The sequence below is a fragment of the Bos grunniens genome, chromosome 19 (assembly GCF_055505025.1).
Source record: "Bos grunniens cultivar Pamir isolate PY7600 chromosome 19, Bosgru_T2T1.0, whole genome shotgun sequence".
Lineage (NCBI taxonomy): Eukaryota > Metazoa > Chordata > Mammalia > Artiodactyla > Bovidae > Bos > Bos grunniens.
This window is the reverse complement of record NC_141183.1, coordinates 28,253,646-28,276,582: the sequence shown is the minus strand read 5'-3', so window position 1 is coordinate 28,276,582 and position 22,937 is coordinate 28,253,646. Positions and strand designations below refer to the sequence as shown.

The 22,937-nt window shown below is 43.6% G+C and overlaps 1 protein-coding gene, 1 long non-coding RNA gene and 1 pseudogene across 23 annotated transcripts in view; 2 read left to right on the top strand and 1 right to left on the bottom strand.

Moving 5' to 3' along the window:
• The first annotated feature begins 28 nt into the window (after positions 1-28).
• The window catches only part of DHRS7B (dehydrogenase/reductase 7B), a 47,163-nt gene continuing 24,254 nt past the window's right edge, over positions 29-22,937 (top strand). For 6 of the 21 annotated variants that reach the window (XM_086358311.1, XM_086358315.1, XM_086358299.1 and 3 more), the window contains exon 1: positions 29-70. In XM_086358311.1, the coding sequence (XP_086214437.1) occupies positions 51-70 (20 nt within the window). In that variant the 5' untranslated portion in view covers positions 29-50. Of the gene's footprint in view, positions 373-3,696; positions 3,774-22,343; positions 22,499-22,937 lie in introns of those variants that run through there. The other 15 variants (XM_086358312.1, XM_086358316.1, XM_086358300.1 and 12 more) reach the window with 7 other exon arrangements.
• LOC147351893 (uncharacterized) lies at positions 14,114-22,604 on the bottom strand. The gene is made up of 2 exons (XR_015147743.1): positions 22,392-22,604; positions 14,114-14,614 (listed from the first exon to the last, which is right to left on the bottom strand). It is a non-coding gene; the product is annotated as an uncharacterized LOC147351893 (long non-coding RNA).
• LOC147351894 (serine/arginine-rich splicing factor 10 pseudogene) lies at positions 17,239-19,906 on the top strand (annotated as a pseudogene). The gene has a single exon (XR_015147737.1). The product of XR_015147737.1 is annotated as a serine/arginine-rich splicing factor 10 pseudogene (transcript).

The following is a 22,937-nucleotide window of genomic DNA, read 5'->3' as shown; positions in this document are numbered from 1 at the left end:
CAAGGCGAGGAAAAAATGCGTCACTGGCGGGCTGTTGGCGTTGACGCGTCATGGTCTCCGCAGCAACCAGGTAGGGCTGCAAGCGGGGGAACTTCGGTGGCTACTGGGGTCCCGCTCTAAACTGAGGCGCGCGGCAGATCCCGGTTCGAGCGCGTCCCGCCCTCTTGAGGGGAACGAAGCGATGTGGAGGCTGAGCAGACCCGGAGGGGCGCCCGCGCCGGAGTTCGGGCTCGGCGGTTTTTTGGTGCAGAGCCTCGCCTTCGCTACTCTCTGAGCCTCGGTTTGAAAGTGAAAGTGAAAGTCGCTCAGTCAGACTCTTTGCGACCCCATGGACTATACAGTCCACGGAATTCTCCAGGCCTGAATACTGGGGTGGGTAGCCTTTCCCTTCTCCAAGGGATCTTCCCAACCCAGGGATCGAACCTAGTCTTCCGCATTGCAGGCGGATTCTTTACCACTGAGCCGCAAGGGAGCCTCGATTGGCTTGGCCACAAGTGGGTGTAGGCGGGCGGCTGATCCGGTTACCCAGGTTTCCCCGATTCCGCGCCAGGCATGGCCGGGGCTTGAGGCACACGGCCCGTGCAGAGTTAGGGTAGCAGGTACCCTTGTTCGGAGGCGGAGCGGGGTGGTGCCTGCTGCGCGCCCGCGGGACGGCCACGGCGTCTCTGGCTCTTGTGGCCCTTTCTCTGCCGTCGGCAAGTTGTGCGGCTTGGACTTGTGTTCTGATGTGCAGAATGCCCACCTATGAGTTTGTCGAGAAGCGTGATGAGATTGCACGTGGATGGTACACGATCCAGGAAGTGCTTTTGATATCTCCAGCCCGTGTGTGTGGAAAACAGAGAAAGTTAGTTTTTAGATCTGAGGGAGGACGGAAACAAAGTTAAATGGGGTGTACTGAGGAAAGTGGAATGCCACAGGAAGGGTGAAACTGGTGACCCTGGGCTCTAGAACTGGAGGACACGGGACCAAAGGGACATTTTGTCAGTAATGCATGGAGTTTCCTACTAGGAAGGAACGGCAGTTGTCCTAAAGGCGAAAGCCGATTGTTCCAACTACATGTGGCACAGCACAGGCTCAACAAATGGTACCCATAGAACCCTATAGTTTGCTTTGCTGTAGTGGTTTGAGTTGACAAGTTACTTTTGAAATAACTTTTGACCTTCATATATGTGTGTGTTTAGTGAAAATAATACTTGGTTCTCTTAATGGAATTACCAGGAAGTGCTTTTCACATCTTCCAACCTGTGTGTGGGGAAAACAGAGAAAGTCAGTTGTTAGAAAAGTGGCAGATAGAAAAAAGGATCCTCAACATGGTGATACAAGGATTGCTAAGTTGTGTCCGACTGTTCGTGACCCCATGAAGTGCAGCCGACCAGGCTCCTCTGTCCATGGAATTTCCCAGGCAAGAATACTGGAATGGGTTTCCATTTCCTTCTCCAGGGGTTCTTACGGACACAGGAATAGAACACATTTTGCCTCCCGCATGGCAGGCGTATTCTTTACCACTAACCACCAGGGAAGCTGTGATTTAGGGATAGAATCAGCAAAAATGATCTAATTCTTAAGAAGGATAGGCAGGGAACTAACTTTTTTGAGAGCCCACCAGAATGACTGTGTGGATATCTCTTACTCCTAATGCAGGAGAGTGTAGTGAGTGGCATAACTGTATTCCAGACTGTTTTGGGTGCTGAGAGCACCCACAGCCAATAAATGAGGGAAGCAGGCTTTTAAAGCTAGGCTTCTGGACTTATCTGGTGGTCCAGTGGTTAAGAATCCACCTGCCAATGTAGGAGACTCGGGTTCAATCCCTGGTCCAGGAAGATTGCACATGCTGTAGAGCATCTAAGTCTATGAGCCACAATTAAGCCCCTTCGCCACAGCTGCTGAGCCCGAATTCTAGAGCCCGTGCACTCCAACTGGAGAAGCCAGCAAAATGAGAAACCCACATACCACAACTAGAGAGTGACCCCTGCTTGCGGCAACTAGAGAAAGTCTGCACACAGCAACAAAGACCCAGCACAGCCCAAAATAAATAAATAATTAAAAAATAAGACTAGGCTTCTATATAAAACATACTCATTCCAGTATAGGCATTGCTTTTGAAGAGGTCTTTGCTCAAGAATTTATATTTAAAGGTAATCTGAATTGTTGCCATAATACATCTTACCAGCCAGATGGAGGTTCCCAACTTTTTCTTAAGGCAATGAGGCTTCCATTTTCTCCTGTGGCTTATGTTGGGCGGGAGTGAGATGGAAGGAAGGAGTAGGGTTGTGATTAGGCCTTGGTAAAGGGTGACCAGTGACACTGAGTGCTCCTTCTTGCTGGGATTCTCTTGGTGGCATTTTGCTATGCCCTGAAGCAACATGGTGAGATTTCCAGATTAACTGAAGTATATGTCATCCTAATAGGGCTTGCTTTAAAGGAAGGCATCCTAAAAATGGGTATACATGGAATTAGAGGACCATTTAGTTTAATCATTTTTCTTTGCAACATTTGGAGATTCTTTGGGATCATATATTTTGTTCTAGTTCAGTTCAGTTGCTCAGTTGTGTCCAATTCTTTGCAACCCCATGGACTGCAGCATGCCCGGCTTCTCTGTCCATAACCAACTCTTGGAGCTTACTCAAACTCATGTCCATCGAGTGGGTGATGCCATCCAACCATCTCATCCTCTGTTGTCCCCTTCTCCTCCTGCCATCAATCTCTCCTAGCATCAGGGTCTTTTCCAATAAGTCAGTTCTTCGCATCAGGTGGCCAGAGTTTCAGCTTCAGCATCAGTCCTTCCAATGAATATTCAGGACTGATCTCCTCTAGGGTGGACTGGTTGGATCTCCTTGCAGTCCAAGGGACTCTCAAGAGTTTTCAACACCACAGTTCAAAAGCATCAATTCTTTGGCGCTCAGCTTTCTTTATGGTTCAACTCTTACATCCATACATGACTACTGGAAAAACCGTAGTTTGACTAGATGGACCTTTGTTGGCAGAATAATGTTTCTGCTTTTTAATATGCTGTCAGGTTGGTCATAGCTTCTCTTCAGGGAGCAAGCGTCTTTTAATTTCATGGCTGCAGTCACCATCTGCAGTGATTTTGGAGCCCCAAAAAATAAAGTCTCTCACTGTTTCCATTGTTTCCCCATCTATTTCCCATGAAGCGATGGGACCAGATGCCCTGATCTTAGTTTCCTGAATGTTGAGTTTTAAGCCAACTTTTTCACTCTCCTCCTTCACTTTCATCAAGAGGCTCTTTAGTTCTTCTTTGCTTTCTGCTATAAGGGTTGTGTCATCTGCGTATCTGGGGTTATTGATATTTCTCCCGGCAATCTTGATTCCAGCTTGTGCTTCATCCAGCCCAGCATTTTGCATGATGTACTCTGCATATAAGTTAAATAAGCAGGGTGACAGTATACAGCCTTGACATACTCCTTTTCCTATTTGGAACCAGTCTGTTGTTCCATGTTCAGTTCTAACTGTTGCTTCTTGACCTGTATATAGATTTCTCAGGAGGCAGGTCAGGTGGTCTGGTATTCCCATCTGTTGAAGAATTTTCCACAGTTTGTTGTGATCCACACAGTCAAAGGCTTTGGGGTAGTCAATAAAGCAGAAGTAGATGTTTTACTGGAATTTTCTTGCTTTTTTTGATGATCCAGTGGATGCTGGCAATTTGATTTCTGGTTCCTCTGCCTTTTCTAAATCCAGCTTGAACATCTGGAAGTTCACGGTTCATGTACTGTTGAAGCCTGGCTTGGAGAATTTGAGCATTACTTTGCTGGTGTGTGAGTACAATTGTGCGGTAGTTTGAACATTCTTTGGCATTGCCTTTCTTGAGGATTGGAATGAAATCACCTTTTCCAGTCCTGTGGCGACTGCTGAGTTTTCCAAATTTGCTGGCATATTGAGTGCAGCACTTTAACAGCATCATCTTTATTCCAGTACATTAATTAATAGGGTGGGTGGGGGTTTTTTACTGTAAAAAACACAGACTCTGGGGGGAAAAAAAAAAACATTTAAACCATTGGCAAGGATCTTTGTTGTGATTTTTTTCTAGGTTGTAGATAGATTAGGGATCTAAGATCATGGCATCTGGTCCCATCACTTCATGGGAAATAGATGGGGAAACAGTGGAAACAGTGTCAGACTTTATTTTTGGGGGCTCCAAAATCACTGCAGATGGTGACTGCAGCCATTAAATTAAAAGACGCTTACTTCTTGGAAGGAAAGTTATGACCAACCTAGACAGCATATTCAAAAGCAGAGACATTACTTTGCCAACAAAGGTCCATCTAGTCAAGGCTATGGTTTTTCCAGTGGTCATGTATGGATGTGAGAGTTGGACCATAAAGAAAGCTGAGTGCTAAAGTATTGATGCTTTTGAACTGTGGTGTTGGAGAAGACTCTTGAGAGTCCATTGGACTGCAAGGAGATCCAACCAGTCCATTCTAAAGGAGATCAGTCCTGGGTGTTCTTTGGAAGGAATGATGCTAAAGCTGAAACTCCAATACTTTGGCCACCTGATGCGAAGAGTTGACTCATTGGAAAAGACTGTGATGCTGGGAGGGATTGGGGGCAGGAGGAGAAGGGGACGACAGAGGATGAGATGGCTGGATGGCATCACCAACTCTATGGACGTGAGTCTGAGTGAACTCCGGGAGTTGGTGATGGACAGGGAGGCCTGGCGTGCTGCGATTCATGGGGTCGCAAAGAGTCAGACACGATTGAGCAACTGAACTGAACTGAACTGAATGTGTGGCATATACCATGCCATGTAGTCAAAAAGAAAGTACGTTTTTAGTTCCATTTTTACAGATGAAGAAATTGAGACTTGGGGAAGTTAAATGGTGTGTCTAAAAAAGGAAGATCTAAGCGAAGATGGAAACAAAGTTACATGGGGAGTTCTGGGGGATGTGGAATGCCACAGGAAGGGGGAAGCAGGTGACCCCGGGATGCTGGAGGACACTAGACCAAAGGGCCATTTTGTCATTAAGGTATGGAGTTTCCTACTAGAAAGGAAGAGCAGTTGTCCTCAAGGCGAAAACCTGTTGTTCTAACTGCATGTCCTGGACTGAGGTCAGCACTGCTGGACCAAGGTCCTGTAGGTTTTGAAGCCCAGGTTTGGAATTTCCTTCCCTGAAATAATGGATTCCTCACGTGCTTTGCTTTGAGAGAACCTGACGCTGTGCCCAGAGTCCAGGAAGTAAATATGTGATCACCTCACATCCTCCAAGAGGCTTGGTTCTATGCTGTTGCCGTTTAGTTGCTAGGTTGTGTCAGACCCTTTGAGACCCCATGGCCTGTAGTTCGTCAGATAGACAGATCTGTTTCATGATTCTTTTAGATGATACATTCCTGTAGTATCATCTAAGAATATTTTTTTATTCTGTAACTTCCCTGGTGGTCCAGTGGCTGACTCTGCACTTCCAGTGCAGGGGGCCCAGGTTCAACCCCTAGGCAGGGAACTAGATCCCACATGCTGCAACTAAGTTCTCACGCTGCAACTAAGAATTCTTCTTGCAGCAGTGGAAGATCGAAGGTCCTGCGAGCTGCAACGAAGACCTGCTGCAGCCAAACACATAGAAATAAATAAATATTTTTAAAGTGTTTTTTATTCAGATTTGCAACTATACGTTTGCATTAGGGAGCTGTAGTTGTGCCTGAGTCTAGAGCATGGAATGTGTCTTCCCTACCACATACACTCCTCTTTTTCTCCATTTTCTAAGAAAATAATATTTAATAGTCACCGAGAGTCTTAGTGCTATGCTAAGCAGTTATCGGATTATTCAGTCCTACAATAATCCTGTAAAGTAGGAATATTTATCTTCATTTGTAGTGGAAGAAGTGAACTCAGGGATGGGAAGAAATTTATCCCTGAGATAGTAAGGGCAGAGTCAGTTTCATGTCACTCCGAAAGCTAGTGCTTATCTGTATATTTCATTCATCCCTTCACTCACACATATTTAAGGAACAGCTGGTTTGTACCAGCAGTTGCTGTATATTGGAGATACAATGATGGCCAAAGCAGATACAGCCCCTGTCCTCAAACAGCAACTTGGGTTGAAGTAGTAACTCATCAGCAATGAGTCTAGCATGGGAGACAGAACGGAAATAGAAAATGACCAATTAAACACTGACGGTGGTGGTGGTACCCACTGTGGGGACAGTAGAGGGGGCTGTGAGGATGTATAATGGGGCCACTGGCAGCAGCTGAGGTGAGGAAGGACAGGGTCAGCTTTCCTGAGCAGGTAGTATTCAGCTGAGACCTTACGGACAGACTTGGAGTTCAGTTGAGCAAAGAGTGAAGAGAAGGAAGACCCACGTGAGACCCCAAGGGTCAGAGGGGCCATGTCTGGTCCTTATGGGCCAGCGGTAGAGAGTGCTTCCAAGGCAGACGCAGACGCAGCTTGGAGCTCATTTGAGCAATGCTGCGCCCCAGGGTGTATTTGTTTCCCTGGTAGCTCAGTTGGTAAAGAATCTGCCTGCAATGCAGGAGACCCTGGTTCAATTCCTGGGTTGGGAAGATCCGTTGGAGAAGGGATAGGCTACTCCCTCCAGTATTCTTGGGCTTCCCTTGTGGCTCAGCGGGTAAAGAATCCACCTGCAATGTGGGAGACCTGGGTTTGATTCCTGGGTTGGAAAGATCTGTTGGAGAAGGGAAAGGCTACCCACTCCAGGATTCTGGCTTGGAGTAAACTGTATAGTCCATGGGGTTGCAAAGATGTGGACACACCTGAGCAACTTTCACTTTCATATAATCAACTCCACAGACTGTGTCATTATTCCAGCTCCTGGTCTCCTCCTTCAGACATGGTTAGGCCTCTGGTTGCCTTGGCTGGGGACGGGTGTCTGGAGGAGCAGAGACCTCAGTGTCGGTAACTTGTGTGGCAGAACTGATAAACAGGTATTGCCAGTGTTGTATTTCATCCTGTTTGTCTCTGGTTTGCAAAATTATTTAACATTTTTTAGTCTCATGATGGTCCAAGTCCTATGTTAGCTACCTAGGGTACAAACGTACATTTATTTGCCTTCCATTTAAGAGGCTACAGTTGTTCTATCAATATTACTCTTCAGATGTGTTTATTTACCACCTGCTGTGTGCTGAGCATTGTGCTAGGGACATAGCATGAGCAAACAGACATGGTCTCTGTCCTCCTGGAGTTTAAGGCCCCACTTGGGGCTGGAGGACAGAGAAGCAGGGGGAGTGAGTCAGGGAGATGGGGCTGGACAGGTAGGCAGGGGTCAGACCTTGCAGGCCTTACAGGTCGTGACAGTTGTCCAGGGCTTCTGCTCAGAATGGCGGGAGGCCATTGAAGAATCTCAGTCAGGAGAATAGAACCAGCAGGTGTATTTATGAAAGATCACTCTAGCTCCTCCTTTGGTGGAGGTGGAAGTCATGGGTGTGAGAGCTATTTAAAAGGTAGGATCAATGGTAATACGTTCATTCTGGGCTGAGACAGAAGAGGGAAGTTCAGGGCTGATTTGTTTTCTGACCTGTGTGCCTGAGATCAGAACCCAGAGGAAGGACTTAAGTTCAGTTTTGAGTAAGATGGCTTTGCAGTAATCCAGGTGGGGTGTCACACAGCATGTGGAATCTTAGCTCCCCAGCCAGGGATGGAACCTCTACCCCCTGCAGTGGAAACCTGAAGTCCTAACCCCTGGGCTGCCAGGGAAGTAAGTCCCCACCTTTTCCTTATTGAGGGAGCTGTCAAAGTGGGACCAATGAAGTGGTCTAATGAGAATACAGTTTAGCTACATTTATGTTGAGGAAAGATAAAAATAAGATCTCCTGCCACCCTGGAAAATACCGTCCACAAATGTGGAGAAGGAAGTATTCTGTTATTGAACAGGCACTAACCGAAAGTGGGATGCAATATAGGTAGTCTGCTAATGAGACGAGGAAACAGAGAACAAAGCCTTACCATTTACGGACCATTGCATACATAGTCTCAAGGCTAATGATAGTTTGTCTCCTTGTAAAAAGGTGAGACAGCACCATTTCCTGTCTGTGCTTTCATCCTAAATTCACCTGGTGATTGGGGTGGCCGTCTGTGCTATGATTCTGAAGGAAAAATAAAGCATCCTTAGTTTCTTATTTATTTATTTGGCTGCACTGGGTCTCCATTTCTGTGCCTGCACTTTCTCCAGTCGTGGCGGGCGAGAGCTACTCTCTAGCTGTGGTACGCTGGCTGCAGTAGTTGGGGCTCGTGGGCTCTAGAGCACAGGCTTAGCAGTCGTGGCCCATGGGCTCAGTTGCTCCATGGCATGTGGAATCGTCCCAGACCAGGGATCAAACCTGTGTCCCCTACACAGGCAGGCGGACTCTTAGCCACTGAACCATCAGGGAAGTTCATTTCTGGAAGAGGCTGAAACTAATTAGGTGAAGTTTGGTCACGTGGGCCTCAGTATCATTGACTCCATTTTGAGCATACTTTCTTGTTTTAACACCAGTTCTTTAACACCAGTCTCAAAGCATGAGACCTTTGGTAGGTAATGTTATGATTTTATGCAGAAATAAACCCTCCATTTGTCTGCTCCGCAAGCTTGTAAATATGGGGATGGAAAGTGATACTGAATGGCACTGTAAATTCTGCTCGGAAGCTAAGGAAATTCAATGGCCTCTCTTTTAGATTCTACCTGAGCTGTCCCTCCCGTCTTCTGAAGTTCAGGGTAACCTGAGACTTGGCTCCTAAACTGCTTACTGGAGATTCAAATCTGTTGATGGCAGCTGAAGTGATTGAGTATTGCTTACCAGTAGTTTGAATTCATTTGCTGTAATCAGCTCTTTTTTTTTTTGGCTGAGCCATGTTCCATTTCTCTCATCAGGGACTGAACTTGCACCCCTGCGGTGGAAGTGCAGAGCCCCAACCACTGGACCGCCAGGAAAGTCCTCAATGAGTAATTTTTAAATTATGGTAATTTTTTTCAGACAGTGTTTCTCAAATGGTTACTCTTCAAAAAGTTTGTTTAGAATTTTTTTTTTTAATATAACTTTGTAGAAAAATGTCTGTTATATTCATTGGTGTGTTGCATGTTGTAGAAGGGTCTCAGTTAATGAAAAAAGAGAAGGTTGATTCATTGTTCATTGGTGAATGAAAAGAGATAAGGAAATTTAACTACAGTTGACCCTTGAATAACATGGGTTTGAACTACAAAATCCATAGGTTTAGAATAGGCAGGTTATTAAACAAAGAATCAAAAAACAAAAACAAAAACAAAAAAACACCAGTAACTATACCAGTCTCCAAAAGGGAAAATCAGAATCTAGAGTTGCTGCAACATAGTATCAGAATGACACTGATGTAGTAGTATCAGCTGTAGTATCAATGTAGTATCAGTTGTTCAAAAAAAAGTTATAAGATTGAAAAAAACAAGAAAGTGTGACTTGAACTTAGGGGGTAAAAGCATTCCATGGACGCTGACCCTGAGTTGACCCAAATGTTGGACTTAGAGGACAGAGACTCCAAAACAGCTCTTATAAATATGTTCAGATAACTAAAGGAAACCATGTTTAAAGAGTTAAATGGAAACATGATGACATTTATCCTACAAATACACAATCTGAATAAAGAGAGCGTATAAAAGAGAGCCAGGTACCAACTCTGGAGCTGAAAGGCACAATAACTGAAATGAAGAATGCTTTAGATGGACTCAGATGCTTTTGAACTGTGGTGTTGGAGAAGACTCTTGAGAGTCCCTTGGACTGCAAGGAGATCCAACCAGTCCATTCTGAAGGAGATCAGCCCTGGGATTTCTTTGGAAGGAATGATGCTAAAGCTGAAACTCCAGTACTTTGGCCACCTGATGCGAAGAGTTGACTCATTGGAAAAGACTGTGATGCTGGGAGGGATTGGGGGCAGGAGGAGAAGGGGACGACAGAGGATGAGATGGCTGGATGGCATCACTGACTCCATGGACGTGAGTCTGAGTGAACTCCGGGAGTTGGTGATGGACAGGGAGGCCTGGTGTGCTGTGATTCATGGGTCGCAAAGAGTCAGACACAACTGAGCGACTGATCTGATCTGATCTGAGTAGCAGATTTGAGATGGCAGTCAAACTTGAGAAAGATCAGTAGAAATCATCCAATCTAAAGAGCAGAACAAAGGTGGAAGGCAAATTAAGAGAGCTGCAGATGCCCACAGGATATCAAGGATATCCACAGGATATGTCCACAGGATGTCCACAGGATATCAGGCTTTGGGAGTCCCAGAAGAACAGGAAAGAGAGAATGGGGTAGGAAAAAAGTATTTGAAGAAATAATCTCCTAATATCTCCAAATCTGATGAAAAATGTTGTATTAGTTTCCTATTGTTGCTGTAATAAGTTACCACAAACAGTAGCTTAAAACCCCACAAAGCTATTCTATTATGGTCTTGGTGGTCAGAAGTCCTAAAATCAAGGTGTCAGCAGGCCATGTTCCTTGTGTAGGCTCTGGAAGACGGTCTGTCCACTGGCCTCCCCCCCGTCTCCAGGCCACCGGCATCAGTTGGCCCAGGGCCTCCTCACATCACTTCAACCTCTTGTTGCTCAGCATCTGTCGTATCTACTCTATGACTCAACCGTCCCCCCTCCCTGTGTGAGGACTACTGTAATTATACTGGGCCAGATATATTCAGGATAATCTCCCCATCTCAAGGTCCTTAATTTCACTACATCTGAAAGTCCCTTTTACCTCATCAGTTGGGTAACATACTCATTGGTTCTGGAGGTCCGCATATGGAGTCCGCCCATCTTTGGGGTGAATTGTTCAGGTTACTATACACATTAATATACACATCCAAGAAGCCCACATTAAATATAAAGACATATGGATGGAGAGTGAAGGGATAGAGAGAGCCATGCCAGCACTAATGAAATAGGAGTAGCTGTATTAATTTTAGAGAAGACTCCTGAGTAAGGACAGTGATCAGGAATAAAGAAGGACGTGGCATAATGATAAAGGGGTCAGTACTCCAAGATGACATGACATTCATGAATGTGTGTGTACGTAACATCAAAGCATCAAGCTACATGAGGCAAAAACCGATAGGACTCCAAAGAGAAATAGATGAATTAGCGTCACTGGAGACCTCAAATACCACTTATTGGAAATGGACAGATCCAGCAGGCAGAAAAGCAGCAAGGATGTCTTTGAACTCGATAGTACCATCAGTCACCTGAGTATCACTGACATCTGAGTCTGCTTCATCCCACAACAGTACATCATATATTCTTCTGAAGCTGGACCATGTTCTGGGCCATAAAAACACACCTTAACAGATTTAAAAGAATAGAAAACAGACTGTCTGCTCTGAGACTACAATGGGGCTAAAGTAGAAGTCAGTAACAGAAAGCTGGAAAATCCCCAAATACTTGCAGATGAAACAGTACATGTCTAAATAACACATGTCAACAAAGAAATCTTTAGAGAAACTTAACAATATTTTGAACTCAGGGAGCTCCCTGGCAGTCCAGTGGTTAGGCCTTGGTGCTTTTACTGCCGTGCCCCGGTTTCAGTCCCTGGTTGGGGAACTAAGATCTCACAGGTTGCACAGACTGGTGAAAAAAATTTGGGAGGGGGGAACTAAATAGAGATGAAAACACAGCTTATACACAACGTGGAGGAAGTAGTGAAAGCAGTGCTTAGACAGAACTGTATAGCATTGAATACACATATTAAACAAGAAGACCTGAATCAGCACTTTAAACTTCCACTTTAGGAAACTAGTGAAAGAGCAAATTAAATCCAAAGTAAGCAAAAAAAATTACAGAAACTCGAGTGGGCCTGGGACAGTCAGGTGACTTGCTCTGTACTAACCTGGTCTCAGGTACCATCGAAGGTCCAAATCAAGGCCCACCCACCTTGCTGCCCATGAAGATGCCACTGCCGCTTGACATTGGCCAGTTTGTTCCTCTTGATGTTCTATTTGGTGGTATTTTTTAGCTAGCTTTACTTTACGAGGTTGATACTTAGAGTGTAGCTAATTATTCACTTTTCTAACCTTATTTTAGCAAAGTTGAGCATGAAGGAGAAATTATAGAAACGCTCGAAGAGAAACACACAGCAAACTCCCATATACCCACCAGGTGTCAATCCCAGTGTCAAAGGCATCGGTATTTTGTTACACTGGGAGCAAAGAAACTTAAATCTTGCATTTTCTGGTTCATAAATTTGATTTTAAAATGTGTTTTGCTTTCACCTTATTCTGTGGCTAAGCTTATTAATGTTAACATGACCAGAAAAAATTTGTTATTTAACAGTATATATTGACTTTCTGGTTTAAATGCAGTTTAAAAAGATAGCCTTTTTGTTGTTACATACTCTAACAATAAATGTGGTGAAAGCATAAAAGACATTTTTTATTTAAGGTTTTGTTTTGTTTTTTCTTTTAATATAAGCTCTGGACTTTGCCAAGTAATTTTTTCCAAGCCTGAAAAGGCTCTGAGTGAGAAATATGGGGGGAAATCGGTGTGGGGAAAAATAAAGCTGCCCACAGTGTTTGTTGAGATAAACAGCTTGACTGATGGCCGCTGCGGCCCTGACCTTTGGCGACAGGGCTGTGTCCTTGGGGGGTGATTGGTGGGGTTCTGGAAATAGTGACAGGCCCGGCAAGGCTATTTTTAAGTGAAAGCTTAGCGCCTGGCTCTGGAAAACCCTCTCTGGTTACTCTGCTTCTTTAGTCCTTCCAGGATGGAGGGTCCTTTCCACATATTTTCTGGCATTAAAGTGAGGATGCTTCAAGTGGAAGCATTATAAAAACTGCCTCAGAGTAAAGGGCCTTTCATAGTTACATTTCACAATTATGTTTTCAGTTCTAAAAATAACTTGGAGTTGGAAATCAGAGTGAACCATCATCCTAAGTAAATTGTCTAAGAGAGAACAGTGGGGCAAGGCAAATCTATCCAAATCCATGAGGAAATTAATGTTAGAATTTTTAAATTATCTGATTTCAGGCATGAACCTACTTGAAATTAGATAGCATTTAATGTTTTATCCTTTTTGAGTGACATACTTAAATATTTTTTATTGTAATAAAATATACATAATTTAAATTTACATCGTTAACCATTTTTAAAGGTATAGTTCAGAGGTGCTAAATACGTTCCTAATGTACTACTATCCCCACCATCTATCTCCAGAATTCTTTTCATCTTGTAAAATGGAAACTTTGTACCCATTAAAACACAGCTCCCCATTTCCTTCCCTGCCCCCAGCGCCGGGCAACCCCCAATTTTCTGCCCCTAAGGATTTGAGGACTCTAAGTAGCTCATGTAAGTGGACTCATATAGCATTTGCTTTTGTGTCTGGCTTATTGCACTTAGCATAAACGTCTATAAGGTTCATCCGTGTTGTAGCATGTGTCAGAATTTGCTTCCTTTTCAAGCTGAATTGTGTGTATATATCCTGTTGTGTTCACATATCACGTTGCTTGGGTAGTCTCTGTGTTTTCTCTGTTGTGCATAATGCTGCTGTGAACATGGGGGCACAGGTATTTTTTCAAGACCCTGCTTTCAGTTCTTTTGCACGTGTATCCAGCAGTAGAATTGCTGGATCATATGATAATTCTATTTTTAATTGTTTTGAGGACGCTCCATAGTGTTTTTTTTTCAGTGGCAATACCATTTTACATTCTCACCCACGGTGCCTAAGGTTCTAATTTCTCCATATCCTCCCACTTTGCACTTTCTGGTTTTCTGATAGTAGTCATTTTAATGGGTGTGAGGTTGTATCTCATTGTATTCATAGTTATTATTTGCATTTTACTAATGACTAGTGATATTAAGCATCTTTTCATATACTTACTGGCTGTTTTTATATCTTCTTTAGAGAAATGTCTATTCAAGTCCTTTGCCCATTTTTGAATCAGGTTGTTTTGTTTCAAAGTTTAGGAGTTCTCTATATTAGATATTTGCTCTCTTATCAGATATATGATTTGAAAATATTTTCTGCCACCCTGTGGGTTACCTTTTTACTCTGTGAATAGTGTCTTTTAATGTACAACACATACATTTTCATGAACCAGTGTATCTAGTTTTTCTTTTGTTAGCTCTGCCTTTGGAGTCTTATCCAGGAAATCATTACCAAGTGCAATGTAAAATCAGCTTTTGCCTGTTTTCTTCTAAGAAATATGCTTTAGGTCTTACATTGAGGTCTCTGATCCATCTTGAGTTTATTTTTGTACAAGGGTCCAAATTTGAACTTTTGTATGTGGATATACAGGGTTTTTTTTAAATTTAATTTTTTGTTTTTGGCTGTGCTACACAGCATGAAGAGGGCATGAGATTGAGCTTGTGCCGCCTGCAGTAGAAGCATGAGGTCTTAACCACTGGACCACCAGGGAAGTCCTTGGATATCCAGTTTTCTCAGCGTCATTTGCTTAAAGGACTGTCCTTTCCCCATTGAATTGTCTTGACAGCCCTATCAAAAATGATTTGCCCATATATGCAAAGGTTTATTTCTGGGCTCTCTGTTCCATTGGTCTGTGTCTGTCTTTGTGGCAACACACTGCTTTGATTGCTCTAGCTCTGTAGTAAGTTTTGATATTAGAAAGTGGTTCTTTCAGCTTTTCTGCTCTTTTCCAAGATTCTTTTGACTGTTCGGTTCCTTTGAGACTCCGTGTGAATTCTGGGATGAGTTCTTCTTTTTCTGCAAAAGACACAATAGGGATTTTGATAGGGACTGAATTGAATCTGCAGATTGTTTTGATTAGGATTGGCATTTTAATAGTAATAAGTGCTCTACTTCATGCACATGGGGTATGTTTCCATTTACTTATGTTTTGTTTAATTTCTTTCAGCAATATATTATAGTTTTCATTGTATAAGTCTTCACCTCCCAACGTGTTCTTAAGTATTTCATTCTTTTAGTTGTTATAGTAAGTGAAATTGTTTTCGTAAATTTTTTCAGACTGTTCATTTTTCATGTGTACAAATACAACTGATTTTGTGTGTGTGTGTTGACTTTGTGTCCTGCTGCTGAATTGATTTATTCTAACACATTTTATTTTACTTCAAATTTTTATGGATTTATTTGGCTGCACCAGGTCTTAGTTGTGGCAATGTTGTAGCCACGGGTTCTGGGAAACAAACTCACTCAGAAGGACAATGCAGATAGTGGAATGCAGTTTATTACACCAGCGGGCCCAAGGCAGAGTCTTCTCTTAGCCAAGGACCCCAACCAGTTTTTGTGAAAACCTTATATACCCTAAGTGTACGTGCTCAAACCCACCTCCCCAAATTCTCTGAAACTAGTCTGAACAAAGGAAAAGAAAGATACAATCAAAGTTAACCCCTTATTTGTTATTCGTATGCCTTAAACCTGTGATTCGTATGCCTTAAGCCTAGGTAGTTAACAGTGGACAATTATCAATAGGCCTGTGGTCATACCCTAATAAGCATAATAGAATCTATGATTCTATTTGGTTACACAGATAATTAGGGTATTCTTTTAGGCGATGGAGAGTCTAGGTACAAGCCCTGGGGCTCTTCCATCGGGGAGGGGGGTCTGGTTTTCCAGTTGGTATGTCGTTTCCATAGATATCGGGCATATAGCTCAAAGTCCACAGTCTGGCCCAAGATGGAGTCCTGCTTTCAAGATAGAGCCTGTTCTGTCTGTTTCCTCCTTCAGCAAGTGGGACTTTTTAGTTGCAACATGTAGGAAGATGACGCAGTAGAAGGACGTGCACTCCTCTTCTCCTGCGAAAACTCAAAATTACAACTCACTGCTGAACACCCATTGACAGGAAAATGTTGGATTCCACCAAAAAAAGATATTTCTCATCCATGGGCAAAGGAGAAGCCCCAAGAAGACGGTAGAAGGAGTGAAATCACGTTTAGAATCAAACCCCATACTCACCAGAGACGTTTGGAGGTCTCAAACAAAAAACCTTGTGTGCACCAGGACCCAGAGACCCCACAGAGACTGAGCCAGACCTGCCTCTGAGTGTCTCCTACGGAGGCATGGGTCAGCAGTGGCCTGTCGCGGGGACAGGGCCTCTGGCTGCAGCAGACCTGGGAGGCACTGCGTGTGACATAAATCCTTTTGGAGGAGGTGGCCATTAGCTGCACCATAGAGCCACTGAGCAGATGACCCACAAACTGGAGAACAATTATATGAAAGAAGTTCTTGCACTGTTGTGAAAGTTCTAGGACACACAACAGATTCCCCAACCTATGGATTGGGCAAAGGGACTGCGTACCCCCAGGGAATTTGACTTTGGAGGCAGTGGGATTTGATGACAGAACTTTCACAGGACTGGGGAAACACTCTTGGAGGGCATAAACAAAACCTTGTGCACACCAGGACCCAGGAGAAAGGAGCAGTGACCCACAAGAGACTGAGCCAGACTTGCCTGTGAGCATCCAGGAGTCTCCGGCAGAGGCGTGGGTCAGCAGTGGCCTGCCATGGGGTCAGGGGCACTGACTACAACAGTGCTGGCGTAAGTCCTTTTGACCCCTACCATGCTTGGCCTCAGACCAAACAACAGGAAAGGAACACAGCCCCTTGCATCAACAGAAAATTGGATTAAAGATTTATTGAGCATGGCCCCACTCATTACAACAAGACCCAGATTCCCCCACAGCTAGTCCCTCCCATCAGGAAGCTTCCACAAGCCTCTTATCCTTATCCATCAGAGGGCAGATAGAATGAAAACCATAATCACAGAAAACTAACCAGACTCATCACATGGACCACAGCCTTGTCTAACTCAATGAAACTATGAGCCATGCCCTGTAGGGCCACCCAAGACAGACGGGTCATGGTGGAGAGTTCTGACAAAACGTAGTCCACTGGAGAAGGGAGTGGCAAACCACTTCAGCATTCTTGCCTTGAGAACCCCATGAACAGTATGAAAAGGCAAAAAGATGACACTGAAAGATGACCTCCCCAGGTTGGTAGGTGCCCAGTATGCTACTGGAAAAGAGTGGAGAAATAGCTCCAGAAGAAATGAAGAGGCTGAGCCAAAGTGGAAACAACACCCAGTCGTGGATGTATCTGGTGGTGAAAGTAAAGTCTGATGCTGTAAAGAACAATATTGCATAGGAACCTGGAATGTTAGGTCCATGAATCAAGGTAAATTGGAAGTCACACGGGAGATGGCAAGAGTAAACATCAACATTTTAGGAATCAGTGAACTAGAATGGACTGGAATGGGTGAATTAAATTCAGATGACCATTATATCTACTACTGTGGGCAAGAATCCCTTAGAAGAAATGGAGTAGCCCTCATAGTCAACAAGAGAGTCTGAAATGCAGTACTTGGGTGCAGTCTCAAAAATGACAGAATGGGCTGTAGCGGAGCCCTCTGGCTGTGTGTGTGTCTGTGGAGGATCCGGCGCCGAAGCTGCGGACGGTTTGCTGAGCCCGTTAGTGTCCCTGCGGAGACTCAACGCCGGCGTCATGTCCCGGTACCTGCGCCCCCCCAACACGTCTCTCTTCGTGAGGAACGTGGCCGACGATACCAGGTCTGAAGATTTACGTCGGGAATTTGGTCGTTATGGTCCTATAGTTGATGTGTATGTTCCACTTGATTTCTACACTCGCCGTCCAAGAGGATTTGCATATGTTCAATTTGAGGATGTTCGTGATGCTGAAGATGCTTTACATAATTTGGACAGAAAGTGGATTTGTGGACGCCAAATTGAAATACAGTTTGCACAGGGGGATCGAAAGACTCCAAATCAGATGAAAGCCAAGGAAGGGAGGAATGTGTATAGTTCTTCACACTATGATGATTATGACAGATACAGACGTTCTAGAAGCCGAAGTTATGACAGAAGAAGATCCAGGAGTCGGTCCTTCGATTACAACTATAGAAGATCTTATAGTCCTAGAAACAGTAGACCGACTGGAAGACCACGGCGTAGCAGAAGCCATTCCGACAATGATAGATTCAAACACCGAAATCGATCTTTTTCAAGATCTAAATCCAATTCAAGATCACGGTCCAAGTCCCAGCCCAAGAAAGAAATGAAGGCTAAATCACGTTCTAGGTCTGCATCTCACACCAAAACTAGAGGCACCTCTAAAACAGATTCCAAAACACATTATAAGTCTGGCTCAAGATATGAAAAGGAATCAAGGAAAAAAGAACCACCTAGATCCAAATCTCAGTCAAGATCACAGTCTAGGTCTAGGTCAAAATCTAGGTCAAGGTCTTGGACTAGTCCTAAGTCCCGTGGCCACTGATAGTATAAACCATGATATTTTTAGGCATGTATCATTCATTTACTCATAGTTTGGTTTACTTAAATTATCAGGAATACAATGTTGCAATGATGCTTAAAAAACACTTGTCAGTTTTCCTTGTACCAGGCAATGGTTATAATTAAAATGATACGCTGTTGAGAAGCCACTCTTAAGAGTCCAGTTTGTTTAATGTTATGGGCAGCTACCAATTCGTGGTGTCTCTGTATATTTTTGTAAAGATTCTCATTTTTTATGCTTGAAGTATTGGTGAAAAGATGTTGGTTGACCATAATTTGCAACATTGTCTTATTAAAAATAAACTTTCATATCCATATTTGGTAGAACTGTTAACCTAGAAATGTAGCTTGCTAATAAGATAGAATGAAAAAAAGTGAAGTTGTAGCCACAGTAAACACTGACGACCAGACACATTTAGGTTCAGGGTGGACCTTTTTGTCTTGTCCAGATGTCTAGGCCCGTGATGATAGTTTATGGCACAGTGTGGAGTAGTTCTTCTGTTAACCCCCACTGTCTTGGAACATGACAAGTGGGTTAAGTAGCATTTCCAGGCAGATTGTTTGAAACAAGGAGCCTTCACTTTCCTGGTTTCTATGAAGATTTGGAACCATACAAACGTCGGAAAAACTCACCTTAAAATTTGGGCAGGTTGATGGTGGCAGAAATAATTTTAAGGGGAAAAGAAAGCTCTTATGTAGTTACTTTAAGGAGCGTTGTTGACCATAATATTGCATAGTTTTCTTACTGCTGTTAAAAGCAAGTAAAGTGTTTCAAAGGAGGATTTGTTTGTGAGTGTGCATAGTGTAAGAGGACTGAATTTTGATGCTTAAAGCACTTGGTGTGTGCATTTGTATCAAAATGTGCCCATCTCTTTATGAAGGAAGCTTGTTCTTCACACCTCAGTTTAACGTGAGGCAAGTTAAAAAACAACACTCCCATTCTAAGTGATTCTCTGGTGCCATGAGATTTAAAATAACTTTGGAAAAAATTAATTTCAAGAAAGTCACATCTCTTTGAGTTTATGATTGATTATCAGTATAGTACCTGATAAAAACAAGAGAATAATACCCTACTCTTTATAAAAATTTCTAACATCTCTCTGTGATATCATGTGGGGGCAATAAAAAGTGACTTGATATGTCCAGTTTCATTTCAGAGTAAAAGCTAGCATCTTTAAAATTTTAGATTGCTTGCTTACAGGCATAAGTAAGAAATGTTGTGGGGAAACTATCCCTTTTAGAGGATTACTTTTTTCAGTTTCGGTTTTAGAGATCTAGGCCTTGCCTGTAAAGAACAAAAGGTGGTTTTTAAATACTGTTTGTGGAATGTGTTTCAAGGATTGATTCTAGAACCTTTGTATATTTGATAGTATTTCTAACTCATTTCTTTACTGTTTGCAGTTAATGTTCATGTTCTGCTATGCAATCATTTATATGCACGTTTCTTTAATTTTTTTAGATTTTCCTGGATGTATAGTTTAAACAAAAAGTCTATTTAAAACTGTAGCAGTAGTTCGCAGTTCTAGAAAAGAGGAAAGTTGTGGGGTTAAACTTTGTATTTTCTTTCTTATAGAAGCTTCTAAAAAGGTATTTTTATATGTTCTTTTTAACAAATATTGTGTACAACCTTTAAAACATCAATGTTTGGATCAAAACAAGACCCAGCTTATTTTCTGCTTGCTGTAAATTAAGCAAACATGCTATAATAAAAACAAAATGAAGGAAAAAAAAATGACAGAATGATCCCTGTTAATTTCCAAGACAAACCATTCAATATCACAGTAATCCAAGTCTATGCCCCAACCACTGATGCTGAAGAAGCTGAAGTTGAATGGTTCTATGATGACCTACAAGACCTAGAACTCACACCAGAGCAGCAAGTTAAGAGATACCTGGAGTAACAGGCAAATTTGGCCTTGGAGTACAATACGAAGCAGGGCAAGTCTAACAGAGTTTTGCCAAGAGGATGCACTGATCATAGCAAACACCCTCTTCCAACAACACAAGAGATGACTCTACACGTGGACAATGCTTTGGCCACCTGATGTGAAGAACTGACTCATTGGAAAAGATCCTGATGCTGGGAAAGATTGAAGGCAGGAGGAGAAGGGGACGACAGAGGATGAGATGGTTGGATGGTATCACCAACTCGATGGACATGAGTTTGAGTAAGCTCCGGGAGTTGGTGAGGGACAGGGAAGCCTGGCGTGCTACAGTCCGTATGGTCACAGAGTCAGACACAACTGAGCGAGTGAACTGATGTAGGATCTAGCTCCCTGAACAGGAGTCGAATCCGGGCTCCCTGCGTTGGGAGCATGGAGTCTTAGCCACTGGACCACCAGGGAAGCCTAACACATTTTAAAACACATTTTTTGTGTGTGTGTGTTATAGTCCTTAGGGTTTTCCACAAACAAGATCATATCGTCTGCAAATAAATAATTTTACTTCATCCTTTCCAATTTAGATGTCTTTTCTTTCTTTCTCCTGCCTAATTGCTCTGGCTAGAATTTTCAGTCTGTGTTGAATAGAGGTGGTGAAAGTCAGCATCCTTGCTTTGTTCCTGATCTTAGAAGAGAAGCTTTCATTCTTTTATCATTGAGTCTGATGTTTGATGGAGGTTTATTAGTATATGACTCTTAATTGTGTTAGTAGTTTCCTTCTATTCCTATTTGTTGAGTGCTTGCATCATGAAACAGTGTTAAATTTTATCAGATGCTTATTTCTTAATCAGATGCTTTTTCTGCATCAACTGAGACAATCATATGTTTTTCTTTCCTCAGTTGATGTGGTGTATTTACCTTCATATGTTGAGCCAATCTTGCATCCCAGGAACAAACCCCACGTGGTTGGGATGTATAATCCTTTTACTATACTGCTAAATTCAGTTTGTTAGGGTTTTTTTGTTGAGGATTTTTGTGTCACTGTTCAAAAGGGATATTGGTCTGTAGTTTTCTTACAGTGTTTTTTCTTGCTGGTCTCATGGAATGAGTTAGAAAGTGTTCTCTCCTAAAACTCGGGAGTTGCAGCTGGCAGCTGCCCTGGGGTGGGCTGTATGCTGTGTGGCCAGCATGCCTGTTTGGGTGGTTTTGACTTTGAATCAAAGCTTCAGGTGAGGCTTGTCCACTAGACAGGCTACCTTATCACAAGTCTAGTCATTTAACTTTTGTTTCTTTTTTTATCGTCAGTCTGTCTGTCTGGGCTGTGAGCTCCATGAGGTCAGAACCTGTGTCTCACGGGTCCATCGCCCTATAGCCCTGGTCCGCCCAGCTCCTGGTGCAAATGGCAGCCGATACGCCATTGATGAATGGGTGGGCCAGAGCCATCCTGGAGCTGAGCTGAGAGGCTCTGCATGTGACATGTGGATGGAAAATAGAGAGCTTAGTCTTTTTGCTGAACGCCCTTCAAGATGGCTGCCTGTGTGAAGTTCCTGTCCGAAATCCTCCCTGGAAGTGCTTTTTTTCAGTCACTTTATGAGTCAGCAGGACATTAGCGTTTACAGAGTGCTGCCCACGTTGTTTCTCATTGGAATAGTCAGCCCCATTTTGTAAGTTAGCACAAGTTAGTTGCAGAGAGTAAATCTGCTCGCGTGTCAGGGACACAACAGGTGAACTTGAACTCCCCTCCCCAGCGCCAGCTTGGTACTTTTTCTGCTTTACCACTGCAATGACTGCCTCCTGTGGTTTCTTTTGGGGTGATGGTACAGGTCTGGTGTGTGTTCTAGGAAGAGGGCAAGGTCACGTGGGCATCTTCTAGTAATACTAAATTCATTTTATAAAGCACATTGGAAACCAAAATTGTTTTTAGTGACATGGTGTCTGGGCAGTTATCGTTCAGTGTGGTTTTTAAAAACCGAAGGCAGACTTTGGCCCGTAATGAACAGTTAGCCTCCAGCATCCTGTGCTTGTGTCGGCCGTTCCCCTCTGCAGGGTCTGGAGCTGTGTCTGGCATCCCTCTTGCCACCTTCCCTGCCAGGCTGTGGGCAGTTGGTGCTCAGCGTCTTACTGCAGAGCAGCGCCCGCTTCAGCATGGTTGCTTTTCCAGGACGGAACGCCCCGGAGCTGGTCTGAAATACACTCAGGCCTTCCTCTTGGTTCTGTCTTCACTAATGCTGGCCTGCACTCCTTTAAACTGGGGGCCCTAAGGCTGTCATCTTAAAATACACCCCACAGGCCACCCGTCCGTGGCTCGTTCCAGCATTCCGGGGAGGGCCTGCTGACCTGAAGGTTTCCTCTGGCCTCCGGTCTGAGTCACTCAGCTTCGGGTCAAAAGACCAGAGAAGATTCGGTGTCGGGGCCTGCCATTGGTGAAGCGTCTGCCGCCTGAGGTAGGTTCTGTCTTGTCTTTCCTGTCGAAGATGGCCTTCGCTGCTGCTTCTCGTACGCTTAGGACCACAAAAGAGTGGCTTCACTCTGTTCTTACTTTCTGAAATTAGATATGTATTTTCAGATATGGGTCACAAGCATGACCTGTAGCTTAGGTCACCTTTAGCAGAACAGCTGTGTGGAACTAAATGTGGGCTGTGGGAACAGGAGCCTGACTCCTGTCGCTGCCAGGCCCCTCCTTGCCGTGTGGCCTCCGTGTCCTGCCGCCCGGTTGGAACCCCTCTCTACCCTTTCGCCCCATTTTCTTGTACTTAACATGGCACATTATTTCATGACTGACCCTGACAGACCTGAACTCATCATTATCTTTGACTTTGGAGGGTTCTCAGATCCCTGCCTTTGATTTTCAGATGTGGCTGTTAACGGTTTAATTTCTGTGTG